Source organism: Schistocerca serialis, chromosome 1 (genome assembly GCF_023864345.2).
Source record: "Schistocerca serialis cubense isolate TAMUIC-IGC-003099 chromosome 1, iqSchSeri2.2, whole genome shotgun sequence".
In the NCBI taxonomy this organism is placed as follows: Eukaryota; Metazoa; Arthropoda; class Insecta; order Orthoptera; family Acrididae; genus Schistocerca; species Schistocerca serialis.
The window spans coordinates 618,119,653-618,138,551 of NC_064638.1; the positions used below are offsets into that span (position 1 = coordinate 618,119,653).

General features: G+C 40.0%; 1 protein-coding gene across 5 annotated transcripts in view; it reads left to right on the forward strand.

Moving 5' to 3' along the window:
- LOC126477972 (protein SERAC1) overlaps positions 1-18,899 on the forward strand; it is a 273,073-nt gene that overhangs the window by 36,347 nt on the left and 217,827 nt on the right. For 4 of the 5 annotated variants that reach the window (XM_050103663.1, XM_050103662.1, XM_050103665.1 and 1 more), the window contains one exon: positions 12,175-12,357. The exons of the other annotated variant lie outside the window; for it this stretch is intronic. In XM_050103663.1, coding sequence (XP_049959620.1) covers positions 12,175-12,357 — 183 coding nt within the window. The remainder of the gene's footprint in view (positions 1-12,174; positions 12,358-18,899) is intronic. 5 annotated transcript variants of the gene reach the window in all.

The window sequence follows — 18,899 nt, forward strand, 5'->3', positions numbered from 1 at the left end:
CTGGCGATAAAGCACAGCTTTGGTTTGCCTTCCCTGAAACATTATCTGTGTGATTGTTCCAATTTCAGTTGTTCATAATTGTAATTCGTAGATCTTTATTAGTTTAACTGCTTTCATCTAGTATTCATGTACATGACCTCACACATTCTGTTATCGAGAGTCAGTTGCCACATTTTTGCACCATACAGATAACATGTTTGAGTCATTTTCCAATTAGTTTTGATCTTCTGATGACTTTAGAAGACACTAAATGACAGCATTATATGCAAACAATCTAAGAAGGCTATACAGATAGTCTCCTAAATTGGTTATATATGTTAGGAACAGCAGTGGGCTTAGAATGCTTCCTTGGAGAGTGCCAGAAATCACTACTGTTTTACTCAATGATTTTCTGTCAATTATTTCATACTCGAACTGTCCAGCTGGAAGTCACAAATCTAGTTGCACAGCTGAGACGATACTTCATAGGAACGCAATTTGATTACAAGTCTACTGTGAGAAACAGCATCAAAAGCCTTCTGGAAATCTATAAATATAGAATCAGTTGGAGAACCCATGCAATTAATTGGATTATTCTTTTTTTAATTTTTTTCTTATAGAAATAGTAAACAGCCGATCATTTGCAAAATGGAAGTTGTATTAAAACCCCTTTCCTGTGGTTTCAAAGTTTATGAAAACATCTTCTTCGGAAGGAAGTGTAGACAACTGGATTACATGTTGTGGCAGAGGTCAGTCTATAAAAACGTCTACAACAAGGTTCTTATACGGTATTTCCTCCCCAGTGTACAACCTTAGCACAAGCATAGTGTATGTGACAATAATGCATTAGCTGTGCATTGAGGATGAGATACCACATGACGACCATATTGTACATGTTTTAATTTATTATGGAGGTGAAATTTTGTATTTGACTGATGCCTTTCGGCTATCTTTCAACGTATCTGTGCCAGCCACAGCATGTAATCCAGTCATCAGTATATTCTTCTGAAGAAGTTGTTATAAACATTGAAACCACGGCAAAGGGATTTTAATAACCTTCCAATTTTCAACTGACTGGCTCTTTGCTATTTCTACTAAAAGATTTCATTCTACAGTTGCTACTCCAGCCATTTTCAAAATTACTCCTGTTTCCTGTTTTGTGCCCAGCATATCAAATAAGTTTGCTTAAAAATAGCTACGTCTTAAGGGTTAACATTAGCTCTATAAGGCAACTGTTCACTTGTTCCATCCTCATAAAACATATTTTTATATTTTGTGTGTGTGTGTGTGTGTGTGCATGTTTTTGAGCTATTTATTTTCATTCTTTTTTGATGACAAGCGTCATATTATCGTAAGATGATCTCTGGGTGAATAAATAAATTAAGTGCAATCAACCATTAGTAGGTGAATTGAGTAGTACAGAATGTTGATTGTCACATATGTCATATACAAACATTTTATTGAATCATTGATGACTTGTTAATGAATACAGTTTATGGCTATATAGGTACATATAAAAACAATATACACATACGTATTCGCCCCGCCCCCCTCCCCAAAAGAGAGAGAGAGAGAGAGAGAGAGAGAGAAAGAGAGAGCAGTGTAGAAAGATAAACAGGTGTTAATTTATTCCTCTTTCTTGAAATTTTCCTCTCTGTAAGAACAATTTCTTTTAAAGTATTTATCGTTGTTTGCTTCTGTAGTTTATAATAAAGAACACACACATCCTTAAAAGAGAGAGAATAATGTAAAGAAATGTGTAATATTTGTTTTTTGTCTTCCTCTTTTATAAAATCTTCCATGCTGTATAACACTTGATTTTTAAGTATTTTCCAGTGTTTGCTTATGTAGTTTCTAGCTTAAAGTCCTTGACTTTGGACCATATTTATTACAAAGCTTATATACTACATGGTATTCTTTTTTTTAAATTAAGTCTGTGATGGGGTGACAGGTAGTCTGATCTGTGCCTTGTTTCAGAAGCATGTGTAAAAGAATTTATTTCAAAAAGTTGTGCATTTTTTAGTTCAAAGCGGAGTATTTCACATATAAACATACAAGGAATTGTCATTAGGTCCAGGCTTTTGAATAATGGTCTGCATGATTGCTCATTGTTTGTTCCTATCATAGCTGTGGTGATAAACAGCTATTTTGTGAAGCAGCAGCTTATGATAATCAAGCATCAGATAAAATCAAACAATGGAAAATCCAGGCTGGAATGTAACAAAATAATTAAAAGGATAGTAGCTACTCACCACGTAGCAGAGATGCTGAGCCATTGAAAGGCACAACAAAAAGACTGTCAGAAAGTTATCATTCGGCCAACGAGGCCTTTGTCAAAAATAGACAACACACATACACACATGCACACACTCATGCAAACGCAACTCACACACACATAGTCACAGTCTCTGGAAGCTGGAGCCAGACTGCAAGCAGCAGGGCATTATGAGAGAGACAGCTTTGGGGGGGGGGGGGAGGCTAAGGAGGAGGCTGGGGTGGGGTGGGGGAGGGATTGCAGGATAGGAGTGGGGGACAGAAAAGTGCTGCTGGGAGTGTGCAGAGACGAGGCGGAGAGGGGGCAGCTAGGTGCAGTCTGGAGGTTACACAGAGGGTGGGGGACGGGTGGGGGGGGGGGGGAGAAAGAGAGAGAGAGAGAGGGGGGGGGGGGGGGTAGCAGAAAAGGAGAGAAGTACAAAAACTGGATGCGTTGGTGAAGTAGAGGGCTGTGCAGTGAACTTCCACAGATAATGCAGTTATCATGAATGAAGTACTGTCAGAAAAAATTCAGATCTGGATAAGATTTCAAAGTAGTGCAGAGATTGGAAACTTGCTTTAAGTGTACATAAATGTGGAATATTGCACACCATAAACTGAAAAACTTTGTATCCCATGATTACAATATTAATAATTCACAGTCAGTCAAATCATACAAATGCCAGAGTATAGCAATCTGTAGGGATATGAAATGGAGTGTTCTCACTGCCTCAATTGTAGGTAATGCAGCTGCCAGACTTCAGTTCACTGGCATGTTTCTGGGAAAATATAGTGAGTGTACAAAGAAGATTGCTCACAAATGACTCGTGCATCTCATCTTACAATATTGCTGAAGTGTGTGGTACAGTTACCAAATAGGGATAATGTATATTGATTTCATTCATCATATTTGATGTTTTAGGAGAGTCAGCGTTTCATTCATAATTTAAATAATGAAAAACTGCACCAGTTGCTTATTTTTTCATATTTAGCACAATGTGTTTTGAGAATTTATTCTCATTTTCAAGTACATTTGTTTACATGACTAATTTTAGTGATGTATACAGACACACTTGAAAAATGAGGATAAATTCTTGAAACATGTTGTGTTAAACATGACAAAAGAAAAAAAGTAACTGATGCAGTTTTTCATTATTTACATCAGGGGTATATTGAATGCAAACAAAGGAGGAAAGAACAAATGATCATAAGTTTACTTGCCTCAAGGGGAGGCATCATGGAAATGTTGAAGAACTTGTACAGCCAATCTCTTGAAGATCCTATGAACTGTGGATGAAGGGCAACAGGCAGATTCCATATTCCTAGATTACCAAAAATCATTTGACACTGTGCTCCTCTGCAGACTGCTAATGAAGATATGAGTGTACTGAATAGGTTCCAAGATATGTGAGTGGCTCGAAGATGTCTTGCAGTAGAACCTAGTACATTTTCCTCAATGGTGAATGTTTATCAGAGACAATGTTATCATTAGGAGTGCCTCAGGGAAGTGTGATACGACTGCTATCATTCTCGGTGTACATAAACAATCTCATGGATAGGGTGAGCAGCAGTCTGTGGCTGTTTGCTGATGATGCTGTGGCATATGGGAAAGTGCTGTCATTGAGTTACTGTAGGAGGATACAAGATGCCTTAGACATGAATGTGATGAATGACAGGTAACTTTAAATGTAGAAAAATAGAAGTCAATGCAGATGTGTAGGAAAAATTATCTCGTAATGTTTGAATACAGCGTTAGTAGTTTGCTGCTTGACACGGTCATGTTGATTAAGTATCTAGGCATAATATGGTAAAGCAATATGAAATGGAAAGACCATGTAATGATTGTAATAGGAAAGATGAATGGTCGGCTTCAGATTATTGGGAAGTTTAGGAAAGTATGGTTCATCTGTAAAGGCGACTGCATATAGGATGCTAATTGCGATCTGTTCTTTAGTACTTCTTGAGTCTTTGGTGTCCCCACCAGGTTGGATTAAAGGAAGTCACCAAAACAATTCAGAGGCAGAGTGCTAAATTTCTTCCTGGTCAGTTTGAATGACACACAAATATTACAGAGGTGCTTCAGGAACTCAAAAAGAATCCCTAGACTGAAGGTCATGTTCTTCTTGAGGAATGCTATGGGGAAAATTTAGAGAACCATTATTTGCAGTTCACTGCAGAATGATTCTACTGTCACCAACATATGTTTCACATAAGGACCATGAAATGGATAAGAGAAATTAGGGCTCATATGGGGGCGTATAGACAGTCTCTTTAACCTTGTTCTGGTTTGCGAGTGGAACAGGAAAGGAAATGAGTAGTGGTGGGCACAAGTTACACTCAACAACGCACCATATAGTGGCTTCCAGAGTATGTATGTAGATGTAGATAACTAAAAATTATACTGTAAAAACCCACTTATAGAACTTCAAGAACCAGCATTATGTGAAGAATCAGGAGATATTATTTAGCTCATGAAGGGACCATGAAGTCAAAATTAGACTAATTACAGCCCACACGAAGGTACTTAAGCATCATTATTTCCATGTTACTTACAAAATTGGATTGGGAAGAAACCCTAACATGCAGTACTGTGCTATGTACCCTCTTCCCTCCATTTCACTGTTTTAAAACTGGACATCTGAACATGATACGGAAAGATCTTTTTGGATGACTTGTCAAAATTGTTGAGAATTTTCAACTGTGAATCAGAATAATGTTAATATGTTTAATACAAGGGGCTTGCTGTGTAATGGAACAGGCATTCCTTTGATTCCAATGATATTTAACATGTCGTTTGTTGATAGTTGTCACTGAAGTAGTGTGACAATTTGTTTCTGTGAGACATCAGGAAATAAGTCACAATCAGTATAGACCATAGAGGGAAATTTACAGATTACACGAAAATGGTTCTTACTGAATATGTGATGCTTGGAGGTGCCGATGTCTGATACGAAGGTTGTTTAAAAGAGACAGATTGGCAATTTCTGGAATATAGATGCTGCAATACGTACTAAGGGTCTTTAAAGTAATTATGGGAGACACCAGCTATGATCAAGGGATAACACATGCTGAATGGGAATGTACGACTTGCACAAGATTTGAGAGCAATTATTGAGATTGTAGGTTAGTGTAGACAAGTAAGGTTTCCCTTTCATATAGTTAATAGAATCATTAATATACTCTGTAGTGGCACTATGAAAACCAAATAGCTTGTGCAGCACACTGTTGACTACTGTGGCACCAGTTCATGACACTTGTCATCAGGAGTTCCCTCCGATGCAATCAGCTGAGAATTTAGCATATAAGCTGCTCCAGGGTGGTCTGTACCAGTTGTTGTGTGATCTAAGTAGTGTGAGCGAGTGTGGTGTTGGTTTGGCTGTAGTGTTTCCACTATGTGATCAAACGTATCCAGACACCTGGCTGAAAATGACTTACAAGTGCTTGGCTCCCTCCATCGGTAATGCTGAAATTCAGTGTGGTGTTGGTCCATCCTTAGCCTTGATGACAGCTTCCACTCTTGCAGGCTTACATTTAATCAGGCACTGGAAGGTTTCTTGGGGAATGGCAGCCCATTCTTCACAGAATGCTGCACTGTGGAGTGTATTGATGTTGGTTGGTGAGGCCTGGGACGAAGTCGGTGTTCCAAAACATCCCAAAGGTGTTCTGTAGGATTCATGTGAGGATTTTGTGCAGGAAAGTCCATTACAGGTATGTTACTGTCATGTAACCACTCCACCACAGGCCATGCATTATGAACAGGTGCTGATCATGTTGAAAGATGCAATTGCCATCCCTGAATTGCTCTTCAACAATGGGAAGCAAGAAGGTGCTTAAAATATTAATGTAGGTCTGTGCTGTGATAGTGCCACTCAAAACAACAAGGGGTGCAAGCCCCTCCATGAAAAACATGACCACACCATTACACCACTGCCTCTGAACATTACTGTTGACACTACACACGCTGACAGGTAATGTTCACCGGGCATTTGCCATACCTACACCCTGGCATCAGATCACCACATCGTGTACTGTGATTTGTCACTCTACACAATGTTTTCCACTGTTAAATTGTCCTTACACCAACTGAGGCGTCGTTTGGCGTTTGCCGGCATGATGTGTGGCTTATCAGCAGTCACTCGACCATGAAATCCACATTTTCTCACCTCCCACCTAACTATCATAGTAGTTGCAGTGGATCCTGATGCAGTGTGGAAATCCTGTGTGATGGCCTGGATAGCTGTCAGTCTATTATACATTATGACCCTCTTCAACTGTCAGTGGTCTCTGTCAGTCAACAGACGAAGTTGGCCTGTATGCTTTTGTCCTGTACGTGTCCCTTCACGTTTCCACTTCACTATCACATTGGAAGCGGTGGACCTAGGGATGTTTAGGAGTGTGGAAATCTTGTGTACAGATGTGTGACACAAGTGACACCCAATCACCTGACCACGTTCAAAGTCCGTGAGTTCAGCGGAGCACCTCATTCTGCTCTCTCACGATGTCTAGTGACTACTGAGGTCACAGATATGGAGTACTTGGCAGTAGGTGGCAGCACAATGCACCTAATATGAAAAACGTATGTTTTTGGGGTTGTCCGGATACTATTGATCACATAATGTATATTGTAGACTCAATATGTTATAGGCATAACTTCAGTGCCTTGTGGACTGGACTTTACTTTGGAATACAGACTTCAACTATCTTGCACTGTGTTGGAGGAGCAATCTGTATGTACATCTCTTACTGTGAATAAGTCTGGGTTGTGTGCATGGATCACCTTTTACAAAAGTGGTGATGTCTCGGGACAAGTGATGTGTGGTAATTGGACCTTCAACTTTTTTGCTATTTGGCAAGAGTGCAGGTTTTCAACCATGGAACACTTACAACCAATACTAATTCAAGCCATCCACGGTTATCAGGAGCTAGCGATAGCTGTATCACAGACAGGGCAAGTGTAAGTGAATGCAGGAGGAACATTTGTGCCACTCATATTTACTGTTTTCCACCGTATAATGAACAATGTATTTATTGGGACTCTTACCACCAATGATTCCAGGTATGTTTTTTGCTATTCAAATTTTTGTCTTCGAAAGACAAAAGATAATGTTCTTTTCAGAATCACCTAATACATAACTTGGAGCAATTGATAAATCTGGTGGAACTTGGGTTGTCTAGAATATTTTGTTACAAAAACATTTTTTGACCAAAAAATTGTGTTATTGCAGACAGGCTATGATTTTGGAAATGAAAAAGGGGCCCAACCAGTTATATGCATACCAAGCCACTGACCTAGATGGACTATGCATGAATTGCAATTTCAAATGCTGCTGTGGGCAGACCTTTGTGGATCCTTTAATCAGTGACATTATAATGTTGCTTACACCTGATTTGTATGTGAGAAACCGCTTTTTAAGGATATCTGAGCATTCTCTTATAGAAGTAATGTGAATAGCTCACACCCACAAAGTAGCCCAAGCAGCTCAAAATTTGTGCTGGATGAAGAGGTCACAGTAGTTAGCTCTCTCTGGCACCAGTCATGCAGGATGATACACCAACTCTGGCTGGGACCTTCTCTGGCTGTCTGGATGACTCTGCAAACAAGTTTACCCATGACTGAGTGCCATGTCCACAGCAGCACCATTGCTGAGCTGTATATATTGTTTCCTTCATCACATATGCAGTGCATTCTCTAATCAGCGCACAATGTGCCATGGGTTTGACAAAAAGGGACACTTGTAAGAAGTTTGTTGTAGTAGTTGTGTTGCAAATATGTCTCAACCTGCAAAAGAGAACCAAGTGAGTGACCAGGCTACCTAAGTGCAGACCTCTCAGAGTGCAGCCAAGAAAATGTGCTTACAGGATGTTCATTGGCAAACACCCTTTGAGGTTACTTTTGAACACTGATGCTCTGTGTAAGAACATTCAACATTGCAGCGTGTCAGCAATCATTGGTTAGTATATTAAAAAACTGAAGACCCGCCTCGATTGCGAAAGATGCGGGTTTTTAGTTTTTTAATAGATTCTCTGTGTCCTTGCTAAAGCAGTGTACTTACGTAAGTTTAGAATCACCATCTTTGCAGGCAACTGAGACAAATTATTGGGCATATAGACACGTGCCTTCACGAGGAAAGTTTCCTGTTGCACTTACTTGTGACCATGTCACTCACCCAGTAATTTTTCTTGTGGTAGCTGTCCACAAAGGTGACATTGTTTCTGGGAAAGACTCTTTCCACATTTTTGAATTTGTAATTCATGAATGTCATGCAATCTGAAGGGCTTTGTGCCACCTTAAACAGTCTCTGTATGGACAGTCTCTGTGATATATATGTTCACATTTTCTGTCCTGTATTAGGCAAGATAACTGATTTCTAGGCTCACATCACTCTTAAAGCTATGTCTGTCCCAAGTTTTTTCAAAGTTCACCTGGTGCCCTTGACTCTGAAGGATCCCTTCAAAACAGGGCTGGGCAGACTCTCCCATGAAGACCTGTTAATACCTCTTCTTTGTAGTCAATATGCCACAGTGCATAAACACAACAGCACCACGAGACATTGTAATGAATTTAAAGTAACTGTAAACACACAAGCTGAAGTTGAAACTTATCTTCTGCCAACCCTGGTTGAACTTTATGCATAATTAGGTCATGACACTTTATTCAGCAAAACTAACCTCACAGATTTTGAATCCTATTGGATGCAGCAACATGAGCTTACCTAGAGCTAAATACACCCTACATCCTTTGCCCTTATAATAAGTTACATTTCAGAATCTCTGTAGCAGCATGTGTTGTATTTCAGCATTTTTTGGATCAATTATCATAAGGTATCCTCAATGGTGCCACATACTTTGATGATATTTTGGTCACAGGTGCAACTCCAGAGGATCACCTTCACAACTTCAAGATTTTATTCCAGAGACAGCAGCAAAAAGACTTAAATGTAACATGTGCAAGTGTTCTTCCAAGCTGCTTCCTTGACATATTTAGGGCTAAAACTCTCAGCAAATGGAGTGGAACCAACAAGGGAGTATGTTGTGGTGATCTATAAAATGAACCCCCCCCTCCCCCCCTCCTCCTTCCATTAATATAAAAGACTTGCAAGTGTCTCTGGTATGGCCAATTCACTGCAAACCTAGAACAACTCTCTTACCCACTGAATCAGCTATGATGCCAAGGTGCATGTTGTAAGTGGTCAGTTTGCTATCAACAAGATCATCAGGCTTTAAAACACTGCCTTAACTGAGGACCGTATTTTGCATCGTACACTCCTGGTCTGTCTCTAATAGTAACAACTGACATGTCCCCCTACAGTATCACTGCAGTCTTGTCTCATAAAAACCTTAACAGCACTGAGCACCCTATTGCATGTTCTTTAAAGGCCTTATCTGCTTCCCAGCAACACTGTTCTCAAATAGAGCGGGAGGCCGTCACTGTTATTTAAGCAGTTCAGAAATTTAAGTTATTCCTTTGCATGCAGATTTTAACATCAAGTGGTGTCATGGCCCCTACTACCTAGAACCTGACATTAATTTCAAGATTTTAAACATGGCTGCAGCAGCAACTATTAAAATTCTTCACAATAAATTTTAAAAATTCTATCCTGCAACTGTTTTTGGCTGTCATCCTTTATTGTGACCTGACATTAAGTCGTTATGCTCACTTTGTGCAAAATGGTTAGCTGAATACGTCTCCTGGCCCAAATATCATCCCTTACGGCCATCGAGGCATCAAGTACAGCTAAACCAAAAGTTTCTGTTGTAAGTGTCAGATGAGGACAACTGCTACATCCTGGTTCCTCCCTCTCTTTGATGATGAATGTTGTGCTTCCTGCACACTGCCCATTGGAGCATGTTCTGGTGCGAGAACACTTATTCTGTCCAAATATTGACTCTGACATCACGGACCTGGTCTGCCAATGTTCTGCCTTTCAGGCCCATCAAGCTGAACTTCTCTCCCCGACCCACTGCTGCAGAGTCATGGGAGTGCATACACTTAGATTTTACTGGCCTCTTTTTGGGATCCATGTCTTTTTTCATGATTGATTCCTTTTCTTACTTCCCTTGTGTGTTCCGCATGTCTCAGGTCACTAATACCACTACTACTATGGTGTTGAAGAAAGTATTTGTCCATAAAGGCATCCCACACATCTTGGTTTCTGATACTGGGATGCTTTTACCTTCTACATTTCGAACAGTTTTGTACTCTTAATGTGATGGCACTTCTCACTATGCCTTTTCACACCACATCCAACAGACATGTGGAATGCTTTCTTTCTGCACCTTCAAAATCTAGCCCCACAAAAAAATGATGTGTAACACCATGTGTAATGCCCTCTGTAGTTTACGAGCAACTTATGGGCCAATTGAGGATCACAGCCTGACAGTGGTCTCATGGCCATTCTCGTTGCACACGCTTGCTCACCACCAGCTCATGTCGTTATCAAGGCTTCGCCTTTCAGGGTGAGCACTCTGGTGTGTGCCCATCAGTCCAGGCACTATCCAACCTGGATCCAAGGGATGATCTCCATCCATCCAGGTCCATGATTTATGCTGTTACCTGCACCCATTGACTTTGGAGGTGCCATCAAAATCAACTTCATTTCTGCCAGCCTAGTCAGCAGCTACCTGCTTCTCTACCCTTGACAGACCCTTGCGTCCTGTGGTGATTTGTGCACCTTCCATCAAGCCTTATCCTGCCTCAGCCTTCCACAGTGACACCCATGGATACCAACCTGTCGCCATTCCTGGTGGCAGCTCCTCCAGACTATGTACTACCTAGATATTCTGGTGGTCACTATTTGGCAGGAGAAGGGGGTGGGTGTAGTGGTGTCACCTGATGTCACTATGGAAACTGAATAGTGGGCACAGCATTACTGTTGACCACTGAGGTGTCACTATCCAGTAGGCACTTGTCATCAGGACCACACACTGACAACACCATGCCAGAATCTGGCATATAAGATAGTCCAGGGTCGGTCTTAGCCAGTTGTAGTGCAAGGTGTTTATATTGTGGAAAACGTTTGTCATAGGTCAAACTCTCTGTCAGTTGATAGTTGAACAAGATAATCATTCTGTCAATATGGATTCTTTTCCCGTAACTGTAATGTAACAGAATGCTTCTAGTGAGAGGTTCCCTTCTCCAAAATGTAGTACAAGCTACAATCAAGGCCTCTTACAAGAAACAGGGAACATGCTGCAGTCATATGTACACCTGTTTGGGAAGGAGCCGTTTGGAGATGACATGTCTGACGGTAGAAATGAGTAATAGATTCAATAATATAATCAAAGTGTCATAGGTAGTCAGTCAAACGGAAGACCTTGAGTTGAATAGAAGAAAGAATTACAATGACAGATAACAAGGCATCCATTATAAGTGTTTAGCAAGTTTTCATATTGGAGACAGCTACTAATTTTGAGCTACCATCAATGGCACTTGCCCAGTACTGTCTGTTTTTATGTAAATTGATACTTGATCACAGTTCATCATTAACAATTTCTTTTCTATGCTAGAAAACTTTGAACATATTTTCTACACCAATGTATGTATCGGCATCACTTTTTTGTGCATTTTATAGCAATATAATTCAAGTCTTTAAACTCATTTCAGCTGCTGGATTGCAGCAGATAATTTAGTTAGGCTTAAGGTTTCTTGATGCCACATATACTTCTCATTTGGTTGAAGTACATGTGGACATTTTCAAGATGTGTTACCATTTAGATATTCACCATACATTTTATATGCTCATTGCAGAAAGAATGAAATTTGATAAAAATATTGTAGGCCAGTTGTTTCCATTTTTAATCATTTAATAACTTTTGCTGGCATTTGTGGGACGTGATAAATATTTCATAAAGTAAATGCAACAACTGAACAAAGTAAATGTTGTGTAACAATTGTTAAATAATCACAGTTCTAGTGACAGAAATAAATTTTATTATTTTCAGATGATATTAACTTGTTTGCTAGCAAATGTAGTGAAAAAGATGTAGATCAGATACTACCTTGGAAATGGCTGGAATCATGGAGACAATCACTTGCCTGGCGGTTACTCTCTGTTGCCAAAACTGGAGATAAATATGAGAGACTAAAAGCAGTCAGAACTCTTGCTTCACTTAAAGATCTTAAAGGTATTAAGTTAAAACATCATCATGTTTTTTGGTCCTAGCCTTGTATTAACTAATTTTTTCTTTCAAATAATGTTACATCTTAAGTTAGACATTAATAAATACAGATTAATTGTCTCTGTTTATTAATTGATGTAAAAGGCAAATATGCAAGGAAATTTGTTGCAGAATGTAAGTAATTTTGAAGAGTAAAAGTATCAACTCAATGCTGTTACTATTCAGTGGTTTGTTAGCTTTGCTCCTAAATGGCTTACAAAATGAATTACATATAGTTGTGGCAGAATGCAAACAAAATTTAGTAATAAAGGTAACAATCAATGCCTCTGCTGTTCGAAGTGCTGTTATCTTTAGTCCTAAATGATGTGCAAAGTGAGTTATATAAATTAAAGGAAAGCAACATGAAAATTTGCCAAAATTACCAAATGATGACCAGTATTGTCTAGTGAACCTGCCTCCATAACCAACATCACTTGTACACACTAGTGTTCAACTATAAAGTAATTTATTCAAGTAGTGGTTATGGCAGAAATTTTTTCCCCCACTGTTTGACAGTTAAGTGAATGATGATTGGTTGTGTAAAGCTTTTGATCACTAGACAATGTGGAACCTCACCTCACTGTCTCATTAAACGAGGGCATTAGACGCTGTTGATGCAATATATGTATGGGATTGGGATGTTAAACATGATAGCTTTCCTGGTATTAATCAAGAAGAGAAATCCATGTTTCAGCACCATCCCCTCCTCTTTTTTTCCTCTCTGTATTCCAATTTATCTTCTACTTTTTCATACTATCAGCAGTACAAACACAATAGTGCGATCAGCATAAATTAATTTCACTCAGCAGTATGAAAAAATTACATGTAATATGTAACACAGCTTACAAAGAAAATGTGCCCAGTGGTTGTGACTGAATATAACCTTTCTGATTCACACTGTTGAACACCTAGAAACCTCTTAGACAATAATTTCATTTTGTTACAACACTCAATTAGGGCTAACAGTGTTTATTGAACGTGATTAATTTTTTCAATTTTTGACAATAATTTAGTTGGATAGATAAGAAAAAATTTACTCACCAAGTTGCAGCAGAACACACACTTGAAAGGAGGTTATAGTTAGGCAAGCTGGCTGAAGGGTTGAAGGGGAAGGAAGAGGGGAGAAGGAAAAGGACTGGAGAGGCCTAGGAAAAGGGATAGATTTCGGGAAAGTCACCGAGGACCATGGGTCAAGGGAGACTACAGGATATTGCATGTTACCAGTATACACCCTCTGCCTGTGCCCATTCATCCTAATAGATAATTTGGTGGTAGTCATGCCGATGTAAAAGGCTGAACAGTGTTTACATAATGGCTGGTACATGATGTGTCATTTCACAGGTGGCTCTCCCTTTGATAGTATAGGTTTTGCCTTTTACAGCGCTGGTATAGGTGGTGATAGGAGGGTGCATAGGGCAAGTCTTGCAGCAGGGACAGTCGCAGGGGTAGGAGCTGTAGGGTAGCGAGATGGGTGCACAAGGAGCGTAGGGTCTGACAAGAATATTGCAGAGATTGAGAGGGCGACGAAAAGCTATTGTAGGTGTGGTGGGCAAAATCTTAGACAGAATGTATCTCATTTCAGGGCATGATTTTAGGAAGTTATGGCCATGTCGAAGTAGCTGACTAATAAATTCCAAATGACGATAATACTGAGTGAGCAGTGGTGTGCTCCGAAGTTGTTTTTTGGAGGGATTGGTAGTACCAGGATTGGATGTGATGGCCCGGGAAATCTGCTTTTTAACTAGTATGGTGGGGTAATTACATTCAGTGAAGGCTGAGGTGAGAATGATGTAAAGAGTTTGCTTCTGAAGAAATACATTTGCCTCGAATGCCAGGACTGTATGGGATGGAATGTTTGACACAGAAAGGATGGCAGCTGTCAAAATTTAAGTACTGTTGTTTGTTAGGTTTAATGTGGACAGAAGTATGTAGCTGGCCTTCTGTAAGGATGAGATCAACATCAAGGAAGGTGGTGAGGGATTCGGAGTAGGACCATGCGAAATTTAATTGGAAGAAGGTATTTAGAGATTCCAGGAATTTGAACAGGTCAGCCTGAACATGATTTCTTATGGTAGAGATATCATCAATGTATCTAAACCAAACTAGAGGCTGAAGACATATGCATCCCAGGAAGGCCCCATCCAGGCCACTCACGAAAAGGTTGGCATCGGAAGGAGCCATCATGGTTCACAAGGCTGTACCCCTGCACTGTTTGTCTTTCCCTCAAAGGTGAAGTAGTTGTTGGTAAGTCTGAAGTTGGTTAAGTTAGTAGGAAGGGTATCATAAGTTTTGGTATCAGGTGGGCATTGACTTAGGAAATGTTCAGCGGCAGACAGACCATGTATGTGGGGGATGTTGGTATAGAGGGAGGTGCCATCAATTGTGACAAGCAAGGTCTGTGGTGGGAATGGGATGGGCACAAATTTCAGATGAGTGAGTGTGCATGGTGTGGGTGGGGTGAGAAGTTCTATGGATTGAGGTGTTAAACCGTGTGAGGGACCTCATGTTCTAAGGGGTGATTGCAGGTCAGTTTGAATCATAGGGGTGGGATCTTGATGGCAGACGCTGTATGAGGAGAAGGCAGACAGGTGATGTGGACCTCCACTAACATACCCCCACCCTTACCTTCTTCCTAAGATCTACAAAACCAATCATCATGGCCATAATGTAGTATCCTGTCTTAGTTGACCAGCATCTGCAACCCATAGTACAAAGACTTCCCTCCTATATCAAAGGTACCAACCATTCCAGAGATCGACTGAAATCGGTGCCCTTCCCACTCCCACCACACACCTTACTTGTCAACATTGATGCCACCTCCATCTATACCAACATCCCCTACCTACATAGTCTGTCTGCTGCTGAACATTTCCTCAGTCAGCACCCACCTGATTCCAAACTTATGATATCCTTCCTACTCACCTTAATCATCTTTAGACTAACCAACAATCACTTCACCTTTGAGGGGAAGACATACAAACAGTGCAGGGGTACTTCCGTGTGAACCAGGATGGCTCCTTCCTACGCCAACCTTTTCATGAGTCGCTTGGATGGGGCCTTTCTGGGGTCCATAAGTCATCAGCCTCTGGTTCAGTTTAGATACATTGATGATATCTCTACCATATGGACTCATGTTCAGGCTGACCTGTTCGAATTCCTGGAATCTCTAAATACCTTCTCCCAATTAAATTTCACATGGTCCTATTTCGAATCCCTCGCCACTTTCCTTGATGTTGATCTCATCCTCACAGAAGGCTACTTCTGTCCACATTGAACCTAATAACCAACAGTACTTAAATTTTGACAGTTGCCATCCTCTCCATGTCAAACGTTCCCTCCCATACAGCCCTGGCATTTGATGCAAATGTGTTTGTTCGGAAGCAAACTCGTTATGCCATTCTCATTTCAGCCTTCTCTGGACATAATTATCCCAAGAGCCTAGTTCATAAGCATATTTCCTAGGCCATCATATCCAATCCTGGTACTGCTGAGCCCTTGAAAATCAACTTCAGAGCACATTGCTTGTCATTCAGTATTATCCTGGTCTTAAATGTATTAATCAGCTATTTTGACAAGGCCATAACTTCCTAAAATCATGCCATGAAATGAGATCCATTCTGTCTAATATTTTGCCCACCACATCTAGAATAGCTTTTTGTTGCCCTCCCAGTCTCTGCAATTTTCTTGTCAGACCCTACACTCCTTCTGCACCCATCTTCCTACCCTATGGCTCCTATCCCTGAGACTGTCCCCACTGCGAGACTTGCCCAGTGCACCCTCCTACCACCACCTATACCAGCCCTGTAACTGGAAAACCTATACTATCAAAGGGAGAGTCACCTGTGATACGACATATGTCATATACCAGCTATTACATGAACACTGAATAGTGTAGTCATGCCTTCTACATCAGCAGGACTACAACCAAATTATCAATTAGGATGAATGGGCGCAGGCAGAGGATGTATATTGGTAACAAGCAATATTCTGTTGCAGAGCATGCTCTACAGTATGACAATTGTGACCTTGGTGCCTGTTTTGCTACACGTGCCATCTGGATTCTACCCTCCAGACACCAGTTTGTCAGAACTCCGCAGCTCGGAACTAGCGCTACAACATGTCCTTGTTTCTTACCACCCACCTGGCCTTAATTACCATTAATTTTTTCCATCTCAGAATTTCTTTACAGTAACTACTCTTTTCTTCACTCTGTTTTAGTTTTCTACATCTTTTATTGTCTTATCTGTCTACTTGTCACTGTCCCCATCCCACCTCTGTTGTGTACAGTTCACTTAGCATTTCACTCTTATTAACTTGTGCACGATGTTTAAGCAGAAATCTCTGTCTAGCTTATTACCCTGTCTTCCACCTTTAAACTCTCAGGTTTTCAGATCTCGTCTGACGCAATCCCCAAGAATCAGTCTTTCCTTCTCATCCCATCCAGTAAATCTCCCCTGACCTGTGGTTCTGGGTGACTTTCCCAAAAATCTACCCCTTTTCCTAGACCTCTTTAGTCCTTCTCCTTCACCCCTCTTCCTTCCTCTTTAGCCCTTTTACCTGATGAAGGGGCTCTGAAAGATTGCCTAAGTATAACCTCCTTTTAGGTGTGTGTTCTGCTGCCGCTTGGTGAGTAGATTTTTATCTATTCTGTTAAATTATTTTGTCAACAATTAAACTTCTGTAACAATAAATTAAAATTGCATGTTACCCCCTGAAACCAAACTGTATTCAAATTAAACAAACCAAAAGTTAATATGAGATAGTTTCTGATTACATTTGAATAAAGTTCAAGCACTACTTACTTGCTAAGCACATTGATAGTGAAGTTGCATTAAGCCTGTTGTTTGCAGAAATTACATGTACCTAAGTCACAGCACTAGCCACATGGTTTTGAGTTCACGGGTAGAGACAAGGTGAATAACATCAAATAAGAAAGAAACCGCCACTGGGCGATACTGTATTTGCCCACTACAGGATTTCACACGACTAGCCAGTGATATCAATAGTGCTCCCACCACAGGTACACCTGAAAAATGCAGACAGTATCGATACATCTGTATTCTCCATTAGCACATGTGGTAGATTTACTAAACACGTGATATTTATAAATAATTTTAACATGTAGAATGTCTGTAAAATTCTGGCTTGGTTATGAATGTATGATATGCATATCAGGATATGGTAGATACTGTGTTACATGGGGAATTTAGTTGGTCATAAAAACCTGTGCTATGGACTTGATCTGTATACAGAAATGTTCTTGTGTCCTAGAACTTCCTGTGGTTTGAGAAGCAGGTCTGCAAGCAGTGAAAGTGTCTCAAGCTAGTACAAAATATAACCTCAGGGTACTGAATCTATTGCAAGTTAATGTTCTTCAGTAGCATTGGAATAAGTGAGCACATAGCTGCATTCATTCATTCACGTAGTGAGTTCTATATGCCAAATCATGAAGCAGAGTCTGCAGGTGCATGGAATGAATCAGATTGTACATAATTTGGCAGAATCATGCACAATAGATTAGCTCTGTAAAGTACATGGGAAGCCAGTACCCTTGAGTTCTTTTAGAAAGTATTGCTTTACAGTACTTTATCCCAGTCATTATATTTGGTAATGAAAACATTTTCAATCTCTTCATTATGCGTGGATGTAATAGACGTGATGGATGGTGGCTTTATGTCTATCTTGGCCATTATGAATCTTTCACTACGCTTTTCATAGTAGTTTACCTGCATTCATGTTTTCTTATTTTTCTGCCAGAAAGTGCAAAATTACAAAACAGGAATTGCTATAGGAGAAATCCAAAGCTGTAGAAGTAGCATGCCTGTGGGGAATATGGATGCTGCAGATAGAGAAGTGAAAAAAACCATTGGTGAAAAGAGAATGTCATAGGTCTGATGACAAGACAATAGAAGCAAGGAAGGGATAGCTTGAAGGTTGAATGAATATTAAAAAAAAAAAAGAAAATTGAAAACACTATAATGGAAAGGGAAGAGGAAATAGAAAAAGGTGAGATGGCACATGTGATGCTTTGAGAAAAGTTTCACAAAGCACTGAAAGACCTAAGTCAAAAAGAGGCACCTGGAATAGATGACATTCCATAAGAATTTATAAGATCCTTGTGAGCTTAAACCTTTAGAAAACTGTTGCACGTGGTGTAGAGAATATGTGAGACAGGCTAAAGACTTCAATAATAAAGTAGTTGTATTACAAAACTATCAGTTCAATAATTCCATGATTCCAAAATAATAACAAAACTTCTTAACAGCAGCTTGAATCTACTGGTAGCAGATGCCCTGTGATAATATCAGTATGGGTTCTGAAGGAGTGTAAGAACACATGAAAAAATACTAATCACAAGGTGTGTCTCAGAAGATAGGCTGAAGAAATGCAAACTCACATTTATGGAATTTGTAGATTTTTGAGAAAGCCTTTGACGGTGTTGCCTGGAGTACACTGTTTGAAATTCTGAGGTTATCATGGATAAAATACCTTTATAGAAACCAGACCAC